A 21,712-nucleotide genomic window follows, 5' to 3' on the forward strand; every position below is an offset into this window, starting at 1 on the left:
ATTTATGTTTTTTTATATTATTTTCTGACGTGTAAAGCCATGTTTTGCATAAAACACTTTTTTTTTATCCTAAAGGTATCCTTAACATTTTTCATAGTAGCATCACGATAACTTTTTTTTTGGTTAACCATATTTTGTTTGAAACATGATTCTGTATTATGCAACTTATCCGGAAGCTTTTGTACTCATGTATAAATGTCACTGTGCCTCACTAATTGATTCCTACATTTCCACTGATTTTTAGCACCAAGATAGTGTGATATTTTGGGTGCTTTAGTGAAAAATGTTATGTTAGTGAAATAGGTTATGATGGATCAGGTGGACTTTTCACAGCATATGATTTTACAATATCCTAGTACTAAAGTTTATATGCAAGTGCTAATAATCACATTAGTCAGGTGTAGATATGTTTATATATGAGAGTGAAAGCCAATAAATATGTGATATAATCATTTTTAAGAACATGTTTCTCTGCTAGCTCTCATTTTCAGATAAAGGCATCACTACCTCTCAAATGATATTTTTAATTTGTTAGAGGCAGGGTAGAGCTATGTTATACGTGTTGCTAATTAAAGTTGTTGTTTCGAGAAAATCTGGCTGGGATTGCTCGTGTCGAAGGAACGATCATGTAGGGAAAGCTCCTCAAGTTCCACAAACCAAATCCTCGATTTGGTGTTCTTCCTCTTCTCTGGCAACCCCTCTGTTCTCTCCGGCACTTGACTTCTCCACTTGGACTCCCACACAGCGCAGGTATGATCTCCCTTTCTTCTCAGGGCTTTCCTCTCCCTTTTAATAGGGAGAGGCCGCATCTTCCACGGAGTGCAGAACGTACACTCCGTGGCGTGCGTGGTGGGCAATTATAATAACTGCCAACATCTCCCACTCGTCCAAGTGAAGCCACAAAGGCAAATGGTCACAAAGACCATTAAGAGGTATCTAGCCACGTAGACTAAATATAACCGGAATGCACAGTCACATAGACTGCAAGAACAACCAATTCATACATAGGAAAATGGTTCGTGCGACAGTAAGCACATTGAGCATTCATTGCTAAGAAAGTTATTACACCTTACATAGCTGCTCATAGAGCGATTGATACTAAGAAAAGTTGTTACACTTAACTTAGTCGCTCCTCAAATGATATATAACCATTTTCTGAATGACACAGTCATTTGTTTGATGGCTCACAGCCATCATCCAGGTGGCACATAGCCGTTCTCCAGTGACACATAAATTACTCTTCTGGTGGTACATAACTATTTTCCTAGACTCATTATGTCTTGCTATTTATCCAGATTAAATAATATTTATTTACATCAATATGAACATCTCTAATCCCTCCGTTTGACTATCATGTCAAGAGCATGTTCCATATCTACAATATTCATAATCATTTTCATACATAACAGAAATGGATCGATCAGTGAATATTCTCAAAGAGATGTGAATATATTTAATCTTCCTTTTTAGCTTGAATACATTCATTTTAATCAGTTGCTTTCCTAATCATGTTTCATAGACCAAATCATCCATAGTCATAGGTTTACATGCTAAAGTAACAGATCCTGATTAAAATTTCAAGTAAACGACTAAATAGTCACTTAAGGCAAATGCTGAGATCAACATATAATCTCATAGGGCTCATATAGTAGAGAAGCAAGGATCCATTCTCCTACTACCCTTATTGTCGTCTTAGCACATGTGGTATGAATCACATGCTACGATGTTATTTTCTTTGCTAAAAAGAACGCATGTTTATTTCAAATCAACATCGTACAGATTTTGATCAAGATATTCCTAATGTTTAATCCTGAATCCAACACATAAATTCTTATCTGGCTACAAACAGGTTTAGTAAATGGTGGGATCTTTTACTTCGATCATCAAACATTAAATGATCTCATCTTGATTCACTTATCAAGGCAACCCCAGCTTATAGTAATGTAACAATTTTACAGCTATATAAGCCAACAGCTGCATAAGCTGAACTATAAGCACTGATCTTACCTCTATTGATACATAACAAATAGAGATGATTGTCCATGTGAGAGGACCAATCACTATATGCCAACATGCTCACCAAGATCTTATCTCAAGAATGTAACTCTTCACATACACTGAATAGATTATGACAGATCTTTTTACGCAATCAAATTACAATATCTGATTGTCAACAATAACAATGTTACATTCTACGAAGTCCCATAGACTTTACATGCTCAATGAATGACTCTCTAGTCATTGGCTTAGTAAAAGGATTTGCAAGCATAACTCTTGTAGGGATATACTCAAGAATCACCTTCTTTTTAGCAATAATATCCCTTACAAAATTATATTTGATAACTATATGCTTGCCCTTGTTGTGATATTTAGGATCCTTTGAAAAAGCTATAGCAGCTTAACTGCCACAATAGACAGTAACTGGACTCCCACTGTCTTCAGCAATCTTCAGATGTTTCAGGAACCTTCTCAACTAAACTGCTTTTTGCACAGCCGCTGAACATGCTATATATTCAACTTCTATAGTCGACAAGGCTACACAAGTATATTTCTTGCTGTTCCAAGAGATGGCGCCACCATTCAGCAAGAACGCATAGCCTGATGTGGATTTTCTATCATCCAGATCCCCAGCCCAATCTGTATCTGAATAGCCTTTCAGACTCATATCTGATTCTTGAAAACAGAGATAATAATCTGTCGTCGCCTTCAGATATTTGAAAATCCTTTTCACTACCTTCCAGTGTCTCGGTCCTGGGTTTGACTGGAACCGGCTAACTAAGCCACAGCATAGCTGATATCGGGACGTGTACACAACATAACATACATTAAACTACCAACAGCACTAGCATATGGTCTTTTCTTCATCTCGGCTATTTTATTAGAAGTCTTGGGACACATACTTTTGCTCAGAACAGTACCTTTCATAACAAGTGTCTGTTTAATGTTGTAATTAGACATGCTGAAATGTTGTAACATCTTATTTATATATGACTCTTGAGACAGACTCAAAAGTCATTTAGATCGATCCCTGATGATCTTTACTCCTAAGATGTATTTAGCTTCTCCCATATTCATTATGTCAAACTGTGATGAAAGCCACTCTTTGACTTCTATCACAAAACTTATGTCATTTCTTGCTATCAGCATATCATCAACATATAATGATAAAATGAAATACTTTCCTTTTTCCTTTTTCAGAAAAACGTAATGATCCTCATTGATCATTTCGAAACCATAAGTTAAAACGACTTCGTTAAACTTTATGTTCCATTATCTTGACGCTTGCTTTAGCCTGTATATAGACTTTCTAAGTCTACATACTTTTCCTTCTTGGCCTTTAGCAATGAAACCTTCTGGCTGAATCATATAGATTTCCTCGTTAAGCTCACTGTTAAGGAAAGCAGTTTTTACATCTATCTGATGTAATTCCAAGTTATAATGCGCTACAAAAGTCAAAATATCTCGAATTGACACAAACTTCACTATAGGAGAAAATGTCTTTTCAAAATCAATACCCTCCAGTTGGGTATATTCTTTTGCAACCAAAGCGAGCTTTGTATCGATTAATCGATCCATCTGCTTTCCTCTTTATTTTAAGAATCCATTTATTCCAATGTCTCTTTTGGTTGAACCATATAGATTTCCTCGTCAAGCTCACTATTAAGGAAAGTAATTTTTACATCCATTTGATGTAATTCCAAGTCATAATGCGCTACAAAAGCCAAAATATCTCGAATTGACACAAACTTCACTACAGGAGAAAATGTCTCTTCAAAATCAATACCCTCCAATTAGGTATATCCTTTTACAACCAAGCGAGCTTTGTATCGATTAATCGATCCATCTGCTTTCCTCTTTATTTTAAGAATTCATTTATTCCCAATAGCCCTTCGGCCTTGAGGAAGATCGACTAAATTTCATACATGATTCTTTCTCATAGACTCCATCTCTTCATCCATTGTAAATTTTCACTTTTCTCTAACATTACATCTCAACGTTTTCTCAATAGATCGGGGTTCATAATTGTCAATAGGAAGTGTCATTAATGCCTCATTCTCAATATCAAATCTTTTCCGAGATTTGATCTTACGAACACTTCTTCGTAAGTTAGGCTGTTGAGAAGTCAACTCATGACTTGACAAATCACTCCCACTCGGTTGACTAGGTTCAGGTATCCTTTGGGGCACTTCTATTGTTGATAAAGTATCATCCTCTACAAATAGAGGAGTTGTTTTATCAACACCTTTCGTTGGGAACTTAGTTTCGAGAAAAGTAACATCTCTCGACTCTATTTCGGAGAATGTTCTATCTAGATGCTCGCCAATAAAAACATAACCTTTGGAGGTATCAAAATATCTAATAAAGATATATTTCTTACTCCTAGGTCCCAGTTTCCAAATCTATAAGAACTCTCATGAACATAGGCAGCTGACTCTTAGGGTCTCAGATTACTTAAATTTGATTTTCTGCCGGTCCAACATTCATATGGAGTAGATAGAATTGATTTTAAAGGTACTCTGTTAAGTATATAAGTCGCTGCTAACAATGCATCTCTCTAATAGGAAATAGACAAATTAGTTTGGACCATCATAGACCTAACCATTTCAAGAAGAGTTTTATTTCTTCTTTCAGCAACTCCATTTTACTGTGGAGTTCTAGGGATCGTTAGCTGTCTAATAATCCCTTTATCATTATAAATTGTCTTGAACTGATCTGACAAATATTCACTTCCACGGTAAGTGCGTAAAGTCTTAACCTTACGTTCCATTTGATTTTCGACTTCATTCATAAAACGAATGAAGCAATCCAATGCTTCTGATTTATGAGAAATCAAATACACGTTCGAGTGAAATCATCAATAAATGTAATGAAATAGGAAGCTCCATGTCTAGTTTTCACATTCATTGGACCACAAATATCCGAATGAATTAATTGCAATAGTGATTCAGCTGTAATAACCTTTCCAAATGATTTCCTAGTTGTCTTTCCAGTAAGACAATGCTCATATATAGACAAGTTAATCTTAGCCTGAGTGCCCAAGAGGCCCTCCTTAGCCAACCGATTCATACGTTCTTGTACTATATGTCCTAATCTAGCATGCCAAACTTCATCAGTTATATCTGTATCACTAGTAAGAGCAATGTTTGAAAAACAACCATTAATTTCACAATTGATATTCGGTTCCATATCAAGAACCATAAAACCATTCGTTAAAAAATCATATCCGATTGACACTGAGTCAATCTTAAGTTCCACACACCGGCTATAAAAGTTAATACAGTACCCTAAATCAAGAAGATAAGTTACATAAATAAGATTCCTTCGAATCTTCGGAGCATACAGAACATCATGTAGAAACAATGTACTTCCACCACGAAGGTTAAGTTTGCAAGTGTCGATTCCTTTGACTTCAACTCTTGCATTGTTTCCTACATAAATCCATTTGTTGCCAGTTGGTACCCTGCGGTACTCTACATATGTAACTCGCTCCCGAGCTACATGGTTGGTTGCTCCCGAATCTATAATCCACAAAGGATAAGAATCAGCCAACAACACAGAACTAGCAACTAAATGCTCAGAAAAAGAAGACAAACTAGGAAATACCTTTTTCGACTCAGAACATTCCCGAGCGAAGTGGCCCTTTTTACCACAGTTAAAGCAAGTCAACTTGTTTTTAGGTTTCTTCCCAGTCTTCTTTCCCTTCTTCTTGATAGGGGCTGGTCTTACTCCTGCAGTAGCAGCTTCCTTCCTGTTTCCCTTTCCTCTCTTAAACCATTTCCTTTTCATGGATCCAGATGATCCAGCAGAACCAACAGCCACATAGACTTGTCCAGAAATCCTTGCGGATTCCACTCTCTTTGCCTCCAATTCCACATGGCGTGAGACATCAGTGAAAGTTTTAATACTCTCACTGTGAGTTAGAGTCTGCTTCATGGTTTCCCAAGAGTCTGGAAGGGATCGAATAACTACCTGAACCTGTTGTTCATCAGTCAACTCATGACCAGCAGTTTTAAGCTCCCGAATCATGTTCGATATTTCCTTGAGATGTTGAACCATTGATACATTCGGGCGCTTCTTATAGCTGTCAAACTTGATTGTCAGCTGCCGAAGCTTGCTCATACTAACTCCATTATACTTATCCCTAAGGGCTACCCAGACTGCATGAGCCAAAGAATATGACTCATATTCAAATGCTAGGTCATCCACCATTGAACTAATCAAAATGCCCTTAGCAGTGGAGTCCTTTTTCTTCCATGCCTTATAGGCATCAAGATCTCGCCTGTTTTGTATAGTGGGACCATCTACAGGTTCAACCATGACCTGATTTACAGCCTCCAGAACTTCTTGTTCCTCTAGGACATACTGTATCTTGAGGTGCCAGATTTTGTAGTTGTCCCCATTAAGTTTTTCACCCTTATTTAGTTCAGCTATGATGTTCTTTGTTGTCATAACCTATCATAAATAAATAAATTATTCAGATATTCAGTGTATGTCTTTTATGTATGTAATCTCTAAATTGACTCAATGTAAATTTGATTTGGTTTACAAAATCAAGTGAGAATTACATTCTCACTCATCATTTGTATGTTCCAATCTAATTTGCATTGATCTATTTTATTACATACATCCCATTTTAATGAGCTTAATCATTAATTAATCATGATATTTATCATTAAATGAACTTATCATTTAAAAAATTATACTCATAATGAACCACTCAAAGAGTATACATCAATAAATAAATATCATGCATCATGTAGAGCAAACAACATAAAATGAACATATCATTAAAGTAAACATGTTGTACATTGTTAACAAATAACAAGAACTCTACTTTAAATGTTACCTATAATATTTCTACTCATAACTAACTAGAAAAACAACTCTAATAAACTAGATAGACAATTATTACTCCCACTAGTACAAACACTAGCACAGTAATAATCCAAACATGTCATATCCTTTTAGGCTGAACTGAAACATCTTCAGCTGGGATGCTATCTAGATGATGCCAGGACACAGAATCCTGTAACGAACCCAAACATCCCATAGAAGCGTCCTCTACAGAGTCTTCTTTTGGATCTTCCTTTGGATTCTTTTCACAATCTACGTAGTGAAGCAACTCTGTGCACAACTGGGTATATGAAATGCGCCCCTCATAGCGCCTCCATATCTGAAGTGCTACATTACGTAGGTTTTCAGGCAATGAACGAACCAAAGCCCAAATCCTATAGTTGTCCAGAATCAGAAAATTCTGCATCTGTAGACGCCAAAACAGTCTGTCCAATCTCCCTATGTGTCCACTAACTCTATAAGTTGGGTTATATTCTATCCACTAGATAGCTTCCCTCAGCTTATTACGCATCACATCGCGACGAGTCATAGTAGTAATCATCCGTGCCATCTGAAAAATTGAAATTAATGAAGTCAGTATAAAACTGACAAACCAACACATATACCAGCTTAATTCAATTTATACAGGCATAGAACTAACACAATAAATCAAGAAAAATAAATCTTCTTAATTCACAGGGGTTTTTGTCAACTAATCTTTTGACCAGTCAATTGGCATCTTGAAGACTTAACATGGTAGTATTCTATGAAAACTAAAATACTGCATTATTAGCTCCAAGCACCTTAGGCACCTGAGCACCATGCATGATATTTAGTTTTCTCATAATCTCCAACCATGTTGACTAAGCCTATTATTGAATTGTTTCTCGAGTATAAGTTGTTCAAACAACTTCTCACAATTATGAGTATGGTTGACTAATGTCAACTCTAGCAAGTCATGATCTGGTTGAACCAAATCAGAGTTGTGCTAACCAAGTCCAATTTATACTTGGTTGTCTCTACTCAAGTGTTGTCACCGTACCAGAGCACTTGACATTTCACTTGTTTAGGCCAATTGGGCACATGACTTCCAAATTAGACCTTTCTAATTGAAAGCCTAAAATTGACCCAATTAGAAATCTGACCCAGTTAGATTAATTGGTCTTCCAATGAAATTCAATTAATTCATAAACAGTCCAATTAATTTGATCCCTGCCCAATAATTGGTCACTGCCTAATTACCAAGAATCTGAAAGCCCAATTAATTCTTATGGAACAACCCAATTAAATGGGCTTAATTGGGTATAATTGAACAACCCAATTAACTTGATCAATATGTAAATGAAACTGATCCAATTACACATGATGACTGCGGTTTAGTCGTTAGCCTCCCTGTTGTGGTCGTGGAAAGTTGGGTACGAATCCCAGCAGCCAGAACACATTCTTTTTTTTTCTTTACTGTGCCCAAATATGAACTTGGGCGGGCTTCCATACTTTTAATTGGGCTGACCCAATGGTCTGACCTAATTAAAAGCACACTGCTGCCCCAATTAAGAACACTAATTTGGGTTGTTCTAATTAATCTTAATTGGGCACAACCCAATTAAAAACAATTCTGGGCCAGCGTTGTTTTTTTTTAATAAAATCTAAAAAAACAAACCGTTCGTTTCCAAAACATTTTCCCAGTCCTGTGCCCTAATCTTCTTCTGCCTGCCGCCTGCACCAATCTTGCCGGCGCCGACCTTGTCGCTTGCACCGGCCTCGCCGGCACCAGCCTCACCGGCTATGGCGAAGACAAAGCCTCCCGCGTCAGAGCCTCAAACGAATCGAGGTTCAGTCGTGCGAAGATGGCGCTAGGGCCTCGCTTACCGCCGACGCTAGCCAACCGACTCCATGCCAGCCTCGCCGGCATCAGGGGGACACGTCACTGGCCGTAGACAGCACCTGTGTGCTGCCGCGGGCAGCGCGTGGCTGATATCGCGTCTTCGATCAAGAATAGAGATGGGCCGAACGGAAAAATTACGGTACGGCGTCACGCGTGACTGGAAGCCATGCTTGTGAAGTGCTGTTCTTGTGCGTTGCCGGCCAAAACAGAGACGGGAGAATAGAAAAATCGCGGGTAGCGCCTGTGCGCTGCCGCTTGGGACATCGGCCAGAATAGAACAGGTAAACAATAAAACAGAATAACTCTGATACCATTGTTGCTAATTAAAGTTACCTATTGTTTCGAGAAAATCTTGCTGGGATTGCTGCGTCGAAGGAACGATCACGTAGGAAAAGCTCCTCAAGTTCCACAAACCAAATCCTCGATTTGGTGTTCTTCCTCTTCTCCGGCAACCCCTTTGTTTTCTCCGGCACTTGACTTCTCCACTTGGACGCCCACACAGCGCAGGTATGATCTCCCTTTCTTCTCAGGGCTTTCCTCTCCCTTTTAATAGGGAGAGGCCGCATCTTCCACGGAGTGTAGAACGTGTACTCCGTGGCGTGCGTGATGGGCAGTTACAATAACTGCCAACAATACGAGATAAGATTTTATGTCACAGATGTGGGTTGACTCATTCTCATATATGATCATCACAACATCTTATTTATGAGATTCCATATATTTTCAAATGAATTTTGAAATAGGATAGTATAATTATACTTTGTGGATAAATTAAAATATGACATTAAATCATATACAAATGCTAGAAATTTAAAATTGTAAAAATGTCATGGGTGATCTTTAGTGATGTGTATATACAAAAATAAAGCTGGATATCAATGTAGCTATGAACCATGTTTAACTCTATCATGTTTTGAGCAAAATATGAGGTTCTTACACAAATATTGGTTGGTTTTCATTATTAAATATAGGATATTGTAAAATCATATCATGTCTAAATGGCAACCATTGTAATTTATTTCACTAGAGTACCCAAAGCATTATTCGAACCTACCTTAGTGCAAATAAATAATAAATAATGTGCAAATGCTAGAAGTCACTTTAGCACGAGGCATAATGATGTCTATTTATGAGAAAAGAGATCAACAAATATTTACATAACAAAGAATTGTGTTTCAAACCAAATATAGTCCTATGCTTTCCTAGTGGCAAATCCATAATATATATTATATATAATTATCATTAAAAAGGTGTATTGACCCCCTACATTATAATAATGGAAGTTAACAAAATTTATGTTTTGATCAAAACATGATTCTGTACTTTTCTAGTAAAATAATACAAAAGAACTATAAACATACATATTGAGTTATAGTGCATGTGAAAAATGGTAATCAATGGGTATCTCTAGAATCAGAATCATGTTTCAAATATATGGTTTTACATAATAATATATCAAGGCTATAAAAAACTTGTTATATATATTTATCCATTTATTCCCCTAATATTTATGTATTTTAATTTAAAACATTGATTAAGTACCCTTCTCTATTGCTGTCACTGGTGTAGGCCAGTGAGGTTCCAGCGGCCAGCGAGCTGCTGGCAGTCTATTACAGTGACCTTTCCAGTGAAATCCAAGGTAATTATGAAATTTTGGAAAAAGGGTCTTATTTGTGCATGTTTGATGAAAGGGGCTCTGGTCACAGCAACTCTGATAGGTTTCTAAAATTTCATCAAAAGGGGTCCTATATTGGCATGTTTGATAAAGATGCTTAGGAGAGGTGAAGTCCAGAGTGTTTTTAGAACTTCATAAAAATGGATTATACTTTTGGCATGTTTGATAAAGTGGGCTTTGGTACACATTAATATCCAAATTTTAAACTTTTTAGGACATTTGCCTTATTAGTTGGACTAATTACTTGTGCCAACTTGGTGCTCTGATTCTGTTGAATGGCAAATTGAAAATGAGCAAATCAAATGGAACAAGTGCATAACCTAGTATTGGTTCTTCCTCAGGCCATGGAAATGATGAAGGCATCAAGCTCGTCGGCCAATCCAAGGGAAACAGGCTACGAGTCTTACTTTGATGCGTTCGTGGATGGTAAAGACAATTATACTACCAAAGAGGATGAAGAAGATGAGGGTGCAGTGAAAGAAGGCCTCCCTTATATTTTGTTTCTATTGTCTCCAATTGTCTTTATATTTTTTCTTGCAGCAAGGAAAACATTTAGATTCTAAGAGAAGTTTCTTGTTGTACAGATTTGGAGCATTCTCATAGATTCATCTTTAAGATCTTTTTGAACAATACAAGACATCTGTAACCGATCTCCATTCGTATCTATTTTAAATTACAAGACACAAGGTTCAGTTTCCCGAATCCTCTCGGCATCTTCATTTTCTATTGTGCTCGACTCATTCTTCTTTTACAATTTTGCTCCGTCGTAACCAATTCAGTTATGTCCCGGGGTAATATTGTGCTCGACTCACTCTCCATTGCTTAGTGGCTATCAGAAGTTGGATTTTGTGATGATCTACTTTTCCATGTCTTCTACTGTAACAATTTTAGTTGTTACTCTCTTTCGAGAGGAATAATCTCCCTATTGAGTTTCCTCTCATGCGAGAGGAATACTTTTCCACACTTCAAAGTTTAGTAATTAATTATGATTTTCTTTTTACTAAATTATTGTGTATTGTACACGAATAATATATAACTACTAAAACAACTTGAGAAAATGTTCTCATGCCCTTGACTTATAGATTTATAAGATGTCCTTTGTTGTTTTATTATTATCATTTCTTAATTCACCTAAATTTTATTTTATAACACTTTAAAAGTATGAAAACAAAAGAACAATGATAAAACTATAATGGATTTTTTTTTTAAAAAAAAGGTGATTGGGATTAGAAGAAAAGGTACGATGCCTTATAATCAAAACAAAAGGGATAAAAATTATACAAGTTTGTAATAAAAAAAGGTGATCCTTAACTCCATTTTTCAAGAAAATAAGTCTTAGCTTGGCACGTCATTTCATGAATGAAATGATACAATTGCAATATGTGATATTCTTGCATGACATACGAGATTGATTTGTAACTTGAGTAGACTTTAGTCTGTCATAATGAAGAATTGTTGGATTACGAATTAAAAGATAAACTTATTTGAACTATGAATTGAATAGAAGCATTCAGTTTTTTTTTAAAAAAAAATTCAGAACTAGTTGAGTTCCAAATTGCCTACTATGCTCTGTTCAATTGAAAATTGATTGATATTTGTGGAGCCACCCTTCACTTAACTTATCAACCCTACACGAAGGTTTAAAACTTAAGTGGGTCAATAAATACAACTTGATAATTCATCCCACAGTGGAAGGCTCCACAACTAAGTCTTAAATAGCTAAGCCATTACCTAAGCAATCACTACATCATTATAATGGTGCTACATGGACAATAACAAAAGATTACAACATTTAATGTAATTTCTCATGACACATGCATCTAGATCTTCAAAATTTTCTCAATCTAGGCTTCATGCCACTAAGCTCCACAATTACTTTTCAATCTAACCTCTAGCTTAGCTCTTGAGTCCATTAAGCTCCTTCTCAAGTTTAGTGTAATAACCTGTGATATCAATCCCATTTTAGGTTAGCAAGACATGTCTGCATGGTTCTGCTCCATGTCGACTCTAAATTTTAAGTGTCCTACATGACTCGACTTTTGAAGTTCTTCATCCCATTAAGTTTTATGAGTTCTTCACATTTTGACTTCTAGAATACCTCGTGCAACTCGGCACCCAAGTCCCCTAGCTAGCTCTCCCTCTCCGAGCACTCTGAGCTCCTTAAGCTCTCTGGTTTAAGCTCCTCAAGCTCTTTCTTCTAAGCACCTTGAGTTCCTACGGCTCTCTATGTTGAGCTAGATTTCTCAGGTTCTCCATTCTCTTAGCAGCCCATTTACTAGCGAATCATAATTGAACATACACTCCTCCTATACGCAACCCACAATCCCAAGGGTTCAACAACCCTAGGGTTCAAGGTTTTGATGCAAATTCTTTATAACTGCCTAGGGTCCAATAATCCTAATAAGGTTTGGATGATGAACCTCTATAAATATTAAAGCTGATGGTTGTATGAGTATCTAACCCTAATCTCTCATGCTAGTAAATACTTTCTTCTCTGTTACCGTTTTATTGCTTCTACAACACAATCATGATTTAACCATTTGAGGGGTTTTGTTGAACAACTCTGACACCTCTGACGTGTGCTTTCTTGTTTGTAGGACAACTTAACTCCCTGATCAAGATGCCCACTTCAACGTCTAGTGCAGAAGTAAATTTTTATTGCATCAACTTGATCTAAGTCAAGCTTTTGATTCTAGTAGGCCACAACTCTAAATCAAACAAATTGATATTGTCGAGTACATCAAGCTCCTTGTGCCATTCAATCAAATCTTTTAGACCTCAAGCACATGAGCTCCATAATTACCATATCCATAACTGGATCCCATAAAGTCCAAATGCTCCGTGTGTAGTCTCCAGTTGAACCTCACATCTACTTGCACATGGATAAATAATATCAAAGAGCACACCTAAAATAAATTATATTGCTAGAACATTAAAACAATATAGTTAAACCCAACCATAAGAAATCATCATTTCTCTAACACTAGGTACTAAAAATGGACACCTAAGATGGGGGGCATAAATGTTAGTGCATCAATGCTCATAAATGGTAGAAAAGGATTTAAATTAAGATGATCTCATGTTTTTAATGTGTGCATCAAGTGTATAAGAACTTGGTAGAGTACATATAGAGCTTATAGAGATCATGACTTAATGTGGTCGAGTTATTATGGTTGACTTGATACAGTTAAGTTGGATTGATTATGCTCGATAGCTTGGGAGTCAATGATGAGATGGACCCAAAGGGGATCGGCAAAGGATGGCTTGGATCATTCAAGGGACTAGAAATTCTAAGTGAGGTGAACTCTAGGACAAGAAGCATAGAACAATTGTTAGTTTGATAGCTTGATGGCTTGTAATTAGGCTGACTCGAAGGTTATCAAAAGAGATGGCTTGAAGTATCAAAGGGGATTGATGGTTCCTAATAAGGTGAACTTTATGATAGCCAAACAGGAGGTCGACTTCATAGGTGAACAATGAAGGATGACATATGGTGCAAGCTTGGAGTGCTTGATGCATATGAGGGACCAAGGGTCTGACACAAGGTCAATCTAAGGATAACATAAAGCATTGATAAGATTGAATACCTAGAGGCAAGAGAGTCATATGAGAATACAAGTGAAATGTGATCTTCGATTTGATTCTTTAGAAAACATCATCTAGAGATGATGTATTGAGTTAGGTAGGGTTAGATTATCTAATGGATTAGGTTGTAGTCAACAATTAAGTTTAATCTTGTAACTTTCTATAGGCTTATGAGGGTGTAAACGAAGTGAAGTTAGGATCTCTAAAAAAATAGTAGATTGGAGGTGAGCCTTAATGGATTAGAGTGTTCAATCAACTCGAGAGCTAATTGAAAACAAAAGTTTCGGATAATAGAATATTTTTGTTTAGGCTCTAGTCTAAATTGGATTGAATCAATTGGAATCTTGAGTAGTTGTTTATACTAGTGCAATTATGCCCTAAACATGTGTTTACATATAGTTTTGATATTTGGGTAATGCTTAAGTTAGGCAATATTATTGATCTTATATATATGTCAAGTATGCAAGTGCAAGTAAACTTAACATAGATTGTAGGTGCAACAATGAAAGCCCAAGTAGATAATTAGCAAGAAGGAAGTCCCAATATGTTGAGATTAATCGAATGTTAGACAACATAAGAAAGTCTTAATAGGTTGAAGTCAACCAAATACTAAGTAATACAAGGAACTCTTAGCAAGTTGAGGTAAACTGGACTAGGCAACACAAGGCAATCCAAATAGGTTGATGTCAATTAGATGTTAGGCAATGCAAGAAAGTCCTAGTAAGTTGAGGTTAACCTAAATCTAAGCAACACAAGGAAGTTCCAACAGGTTGACGAGGAACATGACAAAGTCCCATTGGAAATAGAGGTTCTCTTGGCATGAAGGTAAGCTCCTGCAAGGAGAGTAGAGTGCATATGTACTTGGGGTACACATGAAATTAGAACGTAAGAGTGGACTTGCAATGGTCACAATTGAATATCAGTTGACTAGTACTTGAGTCAACTAGGTAGTTGTTTCAAGGTTAAATAGAAATGAGTAAAAAGTTTATGTTCATTCTATTCAAACAATAGTTGATTGATACTTTACTTAGTCGACTGCTCATACAATAAATTTCAAAACACAAATTAAGTGTGGTATTCTAACTTGAACTAGTTGACTAATGATCAATTGGCTAGAATCATGGATTAGTCGACTTAGCATAAAAAATAATCGAATAGAAGGTTCTATTTGAGAGAGCAATTGATTGGTCAGCTAATTGCAATCAATCCAGTCAATTGATTAGTTAGAATAGATGATTGAACAACAATAGTAAAAGTTATAGGGAGACATTGATTTGATGTCAAGAAATCTACCATGGTTGGATATCTACAAGATCCTATGTAGGTAGTGTTAGTAGTAGTCCTAGAGTCAATTATGTGATGACTGACTATGGACTTTTGTATTATATTCTATTGTTAATAAAGATAAAGTTTGGTTATTATATTTACTTCATGTTTATGCCAAATGACTAAATATAATAATATCCTTGAGTAGCAGGTTCTAATCTACATCATATCAATTAGTTGAATTGATAGTGAGATGATGTAGAGAACACTACTCTTAACTATTCCTAGTCAAGCATTAATATTCAAGGACAATATTAATGCATTGAGACTAATATATAGGTCAATTGATGACTTAATCTCATAAGTCATGGATATGTGATATCACGTTGACATATGAGTATATATTAGAGAATATATATTGAATTGATCTGCTATGAGAAAGTTTCATGAATCATTATATAAATGTCATAAACTTTCTCCTGTGACTATTAGTATGAATAATTCTTAGACCTAAAGTCACTACGATTTCCTACATAATGAGTTGTGTACTTTGGTATCATCAAACGTCACCCGTAATAGGTGGACTATAAAGGCGATCACTGGGTATATAACGAATTATGCAGAGAGATATGAGTGATGTAGATGAGATCTATCCCTCCTATATGATGGGAGTGATATTTGTGGGCCCCTTGATCGAGTAGGACTATTAAATGCATGACCATGCTCAAATGAGTCAATATGAGATATTGAGCTCATTTGCTTGAGTGAGTCTATTCGGGGATCAAGAAACACAAAGATTGATATCGAGGATGACACAATCTATGTCTCATTGATCAATCTAGATATCGAGGATAGAAAGGACATCATCATACATTATAGTAGTCACGAAAAGGTTAGGTCGGATCTCGACTTTCTCATCACTTGGGTAGCAATGATGCATTGCTAGATGTCACTCATTGCTTATGTGTCTAAAGCAGTTTAGACACATTACCAACGTTACGAGAACCTATTGGGTCACACACAAAGGACACGATGCTTCGGAGATTGATTGATTTTAGTTTGACTAAAATATGATCCGAATTGGATTAATTGAGTTAGACTCAAGTGAATCCAATTGAATTATAAGATTGAGTCTAATTTGAGTTAGATTCATTTAGATTAGACTTAATCAAATTTGAATGAGATATTGATTCATTAAAATATTTAATGAATTAATAATAGAGGAAGATAAAAAGTTTTTTTCTTTATTAAATGAAGAGAAGATGAAGAGCCAACATGAGAAACATATGCTCTATTTGAATTTTAATTGACTTTAATGTGGGGAAGCTAAAGAGGCAAAACCCCTTCATATTCATGAGATGAATATAAAAGATTTTTCTTGCATTTTTCAAAGGCATACAAGACATTTTGAACTATCTTCTCCCTCTTGGCCGAACACCCTTTTCTTCCTCCTCCTTATTTTGGCTAAATCTCCTTGTGTGGCTAGTACCACAAAGGCGATTCTTCTTTGAAATTTGAGATCGTGTTTGTGTGGATATGCATAGAGGCAAGGACGCTTGAACGTGCAAGAGATCTGGCGAACCAAGGACGAATGTGATAAGTGAAAGGTATGCTTCAAAGGTATAGATTTATTAGATAGATAAATTGAACTTCATATGAATTTTCTTTCATATGGATCGCTTGTTGGGATCCTATTTCCATTGCGAATTTTGTTGTTTGTCGCATAGGATTCCCTACACTAGTATCAGAGTCACTTACAAAAGATCATACAAAAGTTTTATGTACTTTTATATGTGATATAGAAGTAGGACATGTGTTTGTTATGGGTTGCACAATTTTATGAGTATTTTGTCTATATGCAAAAGTTTATGTTGATTAAATTAAAAGGTTATAGCATCATCATACATATGACAGTGTACTATAGTCTAATTACATTTGACAAAAATTTTATAACCTATGGTGTTCATGTTGATGAGGTTGCATCAGTCTGTTGAGAACGGATTGTGAAAAATCTTTCATGATCTGTTGTGAACAGATTGTGTGATTTTGTCACAAGGATGCATCAACGGAACAAGAAAGGTAGCATCGGTTCATTCTGATGATTTTTTACAAAAATTTTATGACTTATTCAAGGAGTTGCAACAAAATAAATTTTATCTTTTGAACAGATTGGGATTTTGTCACAAGGATGCATCAACGGAACAAGAAGGGTTTCGGTTCATTCTGATGAATTTTTGGTAGCGACTTATTCAAGGAGTCAACAAAATAAATTTTATTTTAGGGGTGCGCGCTAATCGGGTAGCGGGACCGTCGTGAGGTTTTGACTCATAATCAATTTTTGCAAGCATAATAAAATTAATGTCATAGATATATTTGTTGTGTGATAGATATCATGGTGCATGGTTATGGTCCTTAACTCCAATATGATTGTGGTTGTGTCTATGTGCATGTTGTAATGTAATTCACAATATAGTCTGTGTGTCGTGCCTTCATCTTTATTTTTTCTATTTGTAAAAAATAGATTTAGACTCGAATATAACTCGAGTTTTCTTATTTTGTAATGTACAAAACAAGGAGTAAAAAGTCTATTGGAGGATGAAGTTACAATAAAGATGTTGACGACATGACGATTGAAGGAAGCACTTGGAGAAGATATTATCCCTAAGTTGATCATTCGATCTTCTCATTGGCTTGAAAGGGTCATAACCATGTCACGTTTATCCTTATATGTTGATATATGTCATGTGCGTATGTGATGCATGTTTAGATAATAATTTTATCTTATTTAAGTCAACTTGATATGCCTAACAAAGTATGGCACTTACTACTACCTCGATCATTTGTTGTTAGATTTGCCAAAGCAAAGTGATACATTTTATCTTGGTAGAGTGCGAGTGGACAATTGTGATGTCCTAATACTATCAAACTTTGGGTTAGACTTATCTAAGTTACCTTAATTGGATCGAGAACTTAGAGGCATATTCCAAAAATTGAGAAAGTTGGGTTAAAGAACAATTGTACTAAGTTATGGGTGATTAGCCAAAGCTAACTCAAGATGATATATAATGTGGATTTTGATCCTTTGTTCATAAGAGTTACATAAGATGTAATTGACATGTTGCCTACCTAATTATACTAAGTCTTGGACGATTAATCAAAGTTAACTCAAGATGAGGTATAATGAAGATCTTGTCCCATATGAATCTTGTCGCTATTGATTTTGGAGCTAGTAGTGTGGGTAAACTGTCATTATTTACATCCATGACTAGCTTCTACTAAAGCTCTACGATTTAATAGGAGCATCATTTAATTAAAGGTCTAATTAAATGATTTAGATATAATATTCATTTATGCATTTTAATGTTGTAGATTACTATGTCATTAAATACGTTGAATACTCTCTCTCTGCGATCTGTCCTTGAGAAGGACAAGCTTAACGGAGTAAATTTTTTGGACTGGTATAGAAACTTGAGGATCGTCCTTAAACAAGAACGCAAACTGTATGTCCTAGAGTAACCCCTTCCTGAAACACACGTCACTACTGCTACTCGTGTGGAAAAAAATACTTACAAGACACATCAGAATGATGCACTAGATGTATCATGCCTTATGCTTGCTATCATAAACTTTGAGCTTCAAAAGCAACATGAGAACATGGATGCTTATGATACGATTGAGCATCTAAAACAACTGTATCAAGGGCAAACTAGACATGAGCGGTTTGAGATGTCTAAGGTCCTATTTGCATGTAAAATGCAAGAGGAAATTCCTGTAGGAATTCACGTACTCAAAATGATTCGGTATGTGGAGAACCTTGAAAGATTAGGATTTCCACTTGGTCAAGAATTGACCACTATTGAGCTCAATCTTAAAAAGACTAAGCCTGGTACCGTGTTGATAGTAGAAAAAGGCAAAGGCAAATGGAAGCCCAAAAGTAAGGGTAAGACCCAAGCCAAGGGCAAGACCAACTCTTCTGCACTGAAATCCAAAGGCGGGGTGGTTAAGGAAGGAACTTGCTTCCATTGTGGTGAGACCAGACATTAAAAGAGGAACCAAAAAGGCAAAGACAAATGGAAGTCCAAAAGTAAGGGTAAGACCCAAGCCAAGGGCAAGACCAACTCTTCTGCACTGAAATCCAAAGGCGAGGTGGCTAAGGAAGGAATTTGCTTCCATTGTGGTGAGACCAGACATTAAAAGAGGAACTATAAGCTTTATCTGGAGGAAGTCAAAAATAAAAAAAGTGAGACTTCTGCCTCAGGTATATATGTTATAGAAGTCAATCTATCTATTTCTTCATCATGGGTATTAGATACCGGTTGTGCATCTCATATTTGTACCAATGTGCAGGGTTTACGAAGAACTAGAATATTGACAAAGGGCGAAGTGGGCCTATGAGTAGGCAATGACGCAAGAGTTGCTGCTATAGCAGTAGAAATATATTCCTTATTTTTGTCCACTGGGCTTGTCTTAGAACTAGAGGAGTGTTATTTTGTACCTGCATTAACTAAGAACATAATTTCTATATCTTATTTGGATAAGAAAGACTTTTCATTTATCATAAAGGACAAATGTTGTGTTGGTGCAAGAAGCACTAGCTCTTGCTTGGAGTTTCGATGTTTGACAATACACCTAGGTCTGGTCAGTTTGACCAAGGGGTTGATCCAAACAGGACTTGATATTTGGATGAAGTGAGTGAAGTCTAGTCAGACCAGATGACTAGCGAGAAGACCTAGTCAGTTAGACTAGGCAGTCGAAGTCCTGATCTGGACGATTGGGCAAGGGAGGTCCTGATGAGTGAGGCTAGGCAAAGGGAAAGTCCTAGTTTGGAGGATCAGACGGAAGTCTTGGCAGAGTCGAAGCACCAGGTGAAGTCTGGACTAGTCTGGAGGACCGAGTCGCAGCAGAAGTTTGGGTTGGTTTGGAGGACCGAGTCGCAGCAGAAGTCTGGGCTGATCTGGAGGATCGAGTCGCAGCAGAAGTCTGGGCTGGTCAGAGAGGACCGAGCCGCAACACAAATCCTGGGGGTTGAGGACAGAGCCGAGCAAAAGTCCAACAAGTCAGGAGGACTTGGTTGACACAAATTCTCCCGAGTTGAGTGGGTAAGGGCGCGTTCTCGGAGTGGAATAGTAGGCGTCAGACTAACCCAGGATTTCGGTAGAAATCTGAAGTTAGACCCGCAAGGTAAGGTTTAGGTTCTTTGTTTGGTTATATGCTTGTCTTGCATGAACCAGGAGCTGGAAGCAAGATGGAGAATGCAGAGGTGAAACAAACAAAAGCAACTGAATCAAGTCCGGGGTCAACTCAGGTCAAACCTGAGTCAAAGTGATTCAAGTCGACTCGAGATGGAGTCAAGTCGACTTGAGTGGATGGAGTCGACTTGAGTTGGTATTCATGTCGACCTGAGCACAAGATAAGAGTCGCGGAAGGAACGTTCATCAAGATATGCCACGTCAGCTTCGAGTCGACTTGAGTAGGGATTTGAGTCGACTTGAAGGCCAAGTCAGCCGCGGAGAAAGTGGATCGGGCTTACGTGGAGTCGACTTGAGATTAGGTTAGAGTCGACTTGAGAAGGCTATAAAAGAAGGGGCGACGTGCACATCAAGATCATCAATATACAAGTTCTCCTCTCCAACTAGTGGTGCTTCTGAACGCAAACGGGGCCAGACGCTTGCAATCGGAGAAGATCCAGGAGGAGTGCACAGCGCTCAGGACTTCCAGAACGACAAGAGTGTTTGTTGTTATTTCTGTCTTACTTTCGGTTCTCTATTTCATTGTTATCTTTATATTAGACTGTAAGACGGGTTTCTCCGCCTTCGAACAACGTTCGAAAAGGAGACCACTAGTGGACGGACGTCTCCCATACATAGGCCTTGGATGTATTAATCCTGGGGGGTTAGGAACCAAGTAAATCCGCGTGCCCCTGCATCTTATTTCTAATTCTGCTACTTAGTTATTTTGTTAGAAAATGAACGATCGAAAAAAGCGACAACACGCTATTCACCTCTCCCTCTAGCGTGTTCCAACGATCATACATGTTGTTCTATAATGTTAAATGATATATTCTATTGTAATGCATATCTGATGAGTGGATTCTATATTCTAGACTTAGAAAACCTAATCTATAATATAAATACCAAACAGTTCAAATCGAATGATTTAAACTAAACATATCTCTAGCATTATCGTTTGAGTCACATAAATGAGAGTCACATATCTCAGTTTTATAAGGATGAACTTCTAAACTCATTTGATTTTGAATCATTTGAGGCATGCGAATCTTGTCTTCTAGGCAAGATGACCAAGACTTCTTTTAGTGGACACGACAAAAGAGCTACTGACTTATTAGGACTCATACATACTGATGTATGTGATCCTTTCAATGTAGCAGCTAGAGGAAGCTATCAGTATTTTATTACTTTTACTGATAATATCAGCAGATATAGCAATGTGTATCTCATGAAACACAA

At 36.8% G+C, this 21,712-nt stretch overlaps 1 protein-coding gene across 3 annotated transcripts in view; it reads left to right on the forward strand.

The window, feature by feature from the left end:
- Window positions 1–11,150, forward strand: part of LOC141836447 (uncharacterized) — a 61,027-nt gene extending 49,877 nt beyond the window's left edge. For 2 of the 3 annotated variants that reach the window (XM_074723940.1, XM_074723939.1), the window contains exon 7: window positions 10,736–11,150. In XM_074723940.1, the coding sequence (XP_074580041.1) occupies window positions 10,736–10,957 (222 nt within the window). In that variant the 3' untranslated portion in view covers window positions 10,958–11,150. The remainder of the gene's footprint in view (window positions 1–10,735) is intronic. The other variant, XM_074723938.1, reaches the window with a different exon arrangement.
- Window positions 11,151–21,712: the final 10,562 nt, after the last annotated feature.

The sequence above is a fragment of the Curcuma longa genome, chromosome 10, assembly GCF_044706935.1.
Source record: "Curcuma longa cultivar G26 ecotype Majalengka, Jawa Barat chromosome 10, ITB_CL_G26_1.1, whole genome shotgun sequence".
Classification (NCBI taxonomy): domain Eukaryota; kingdom Viridiplantae; phylum Streptophyta; class Magnoliopsida; order Zingiberales; family Zingiberaceae; genus Curcuma; species Curcuma longa.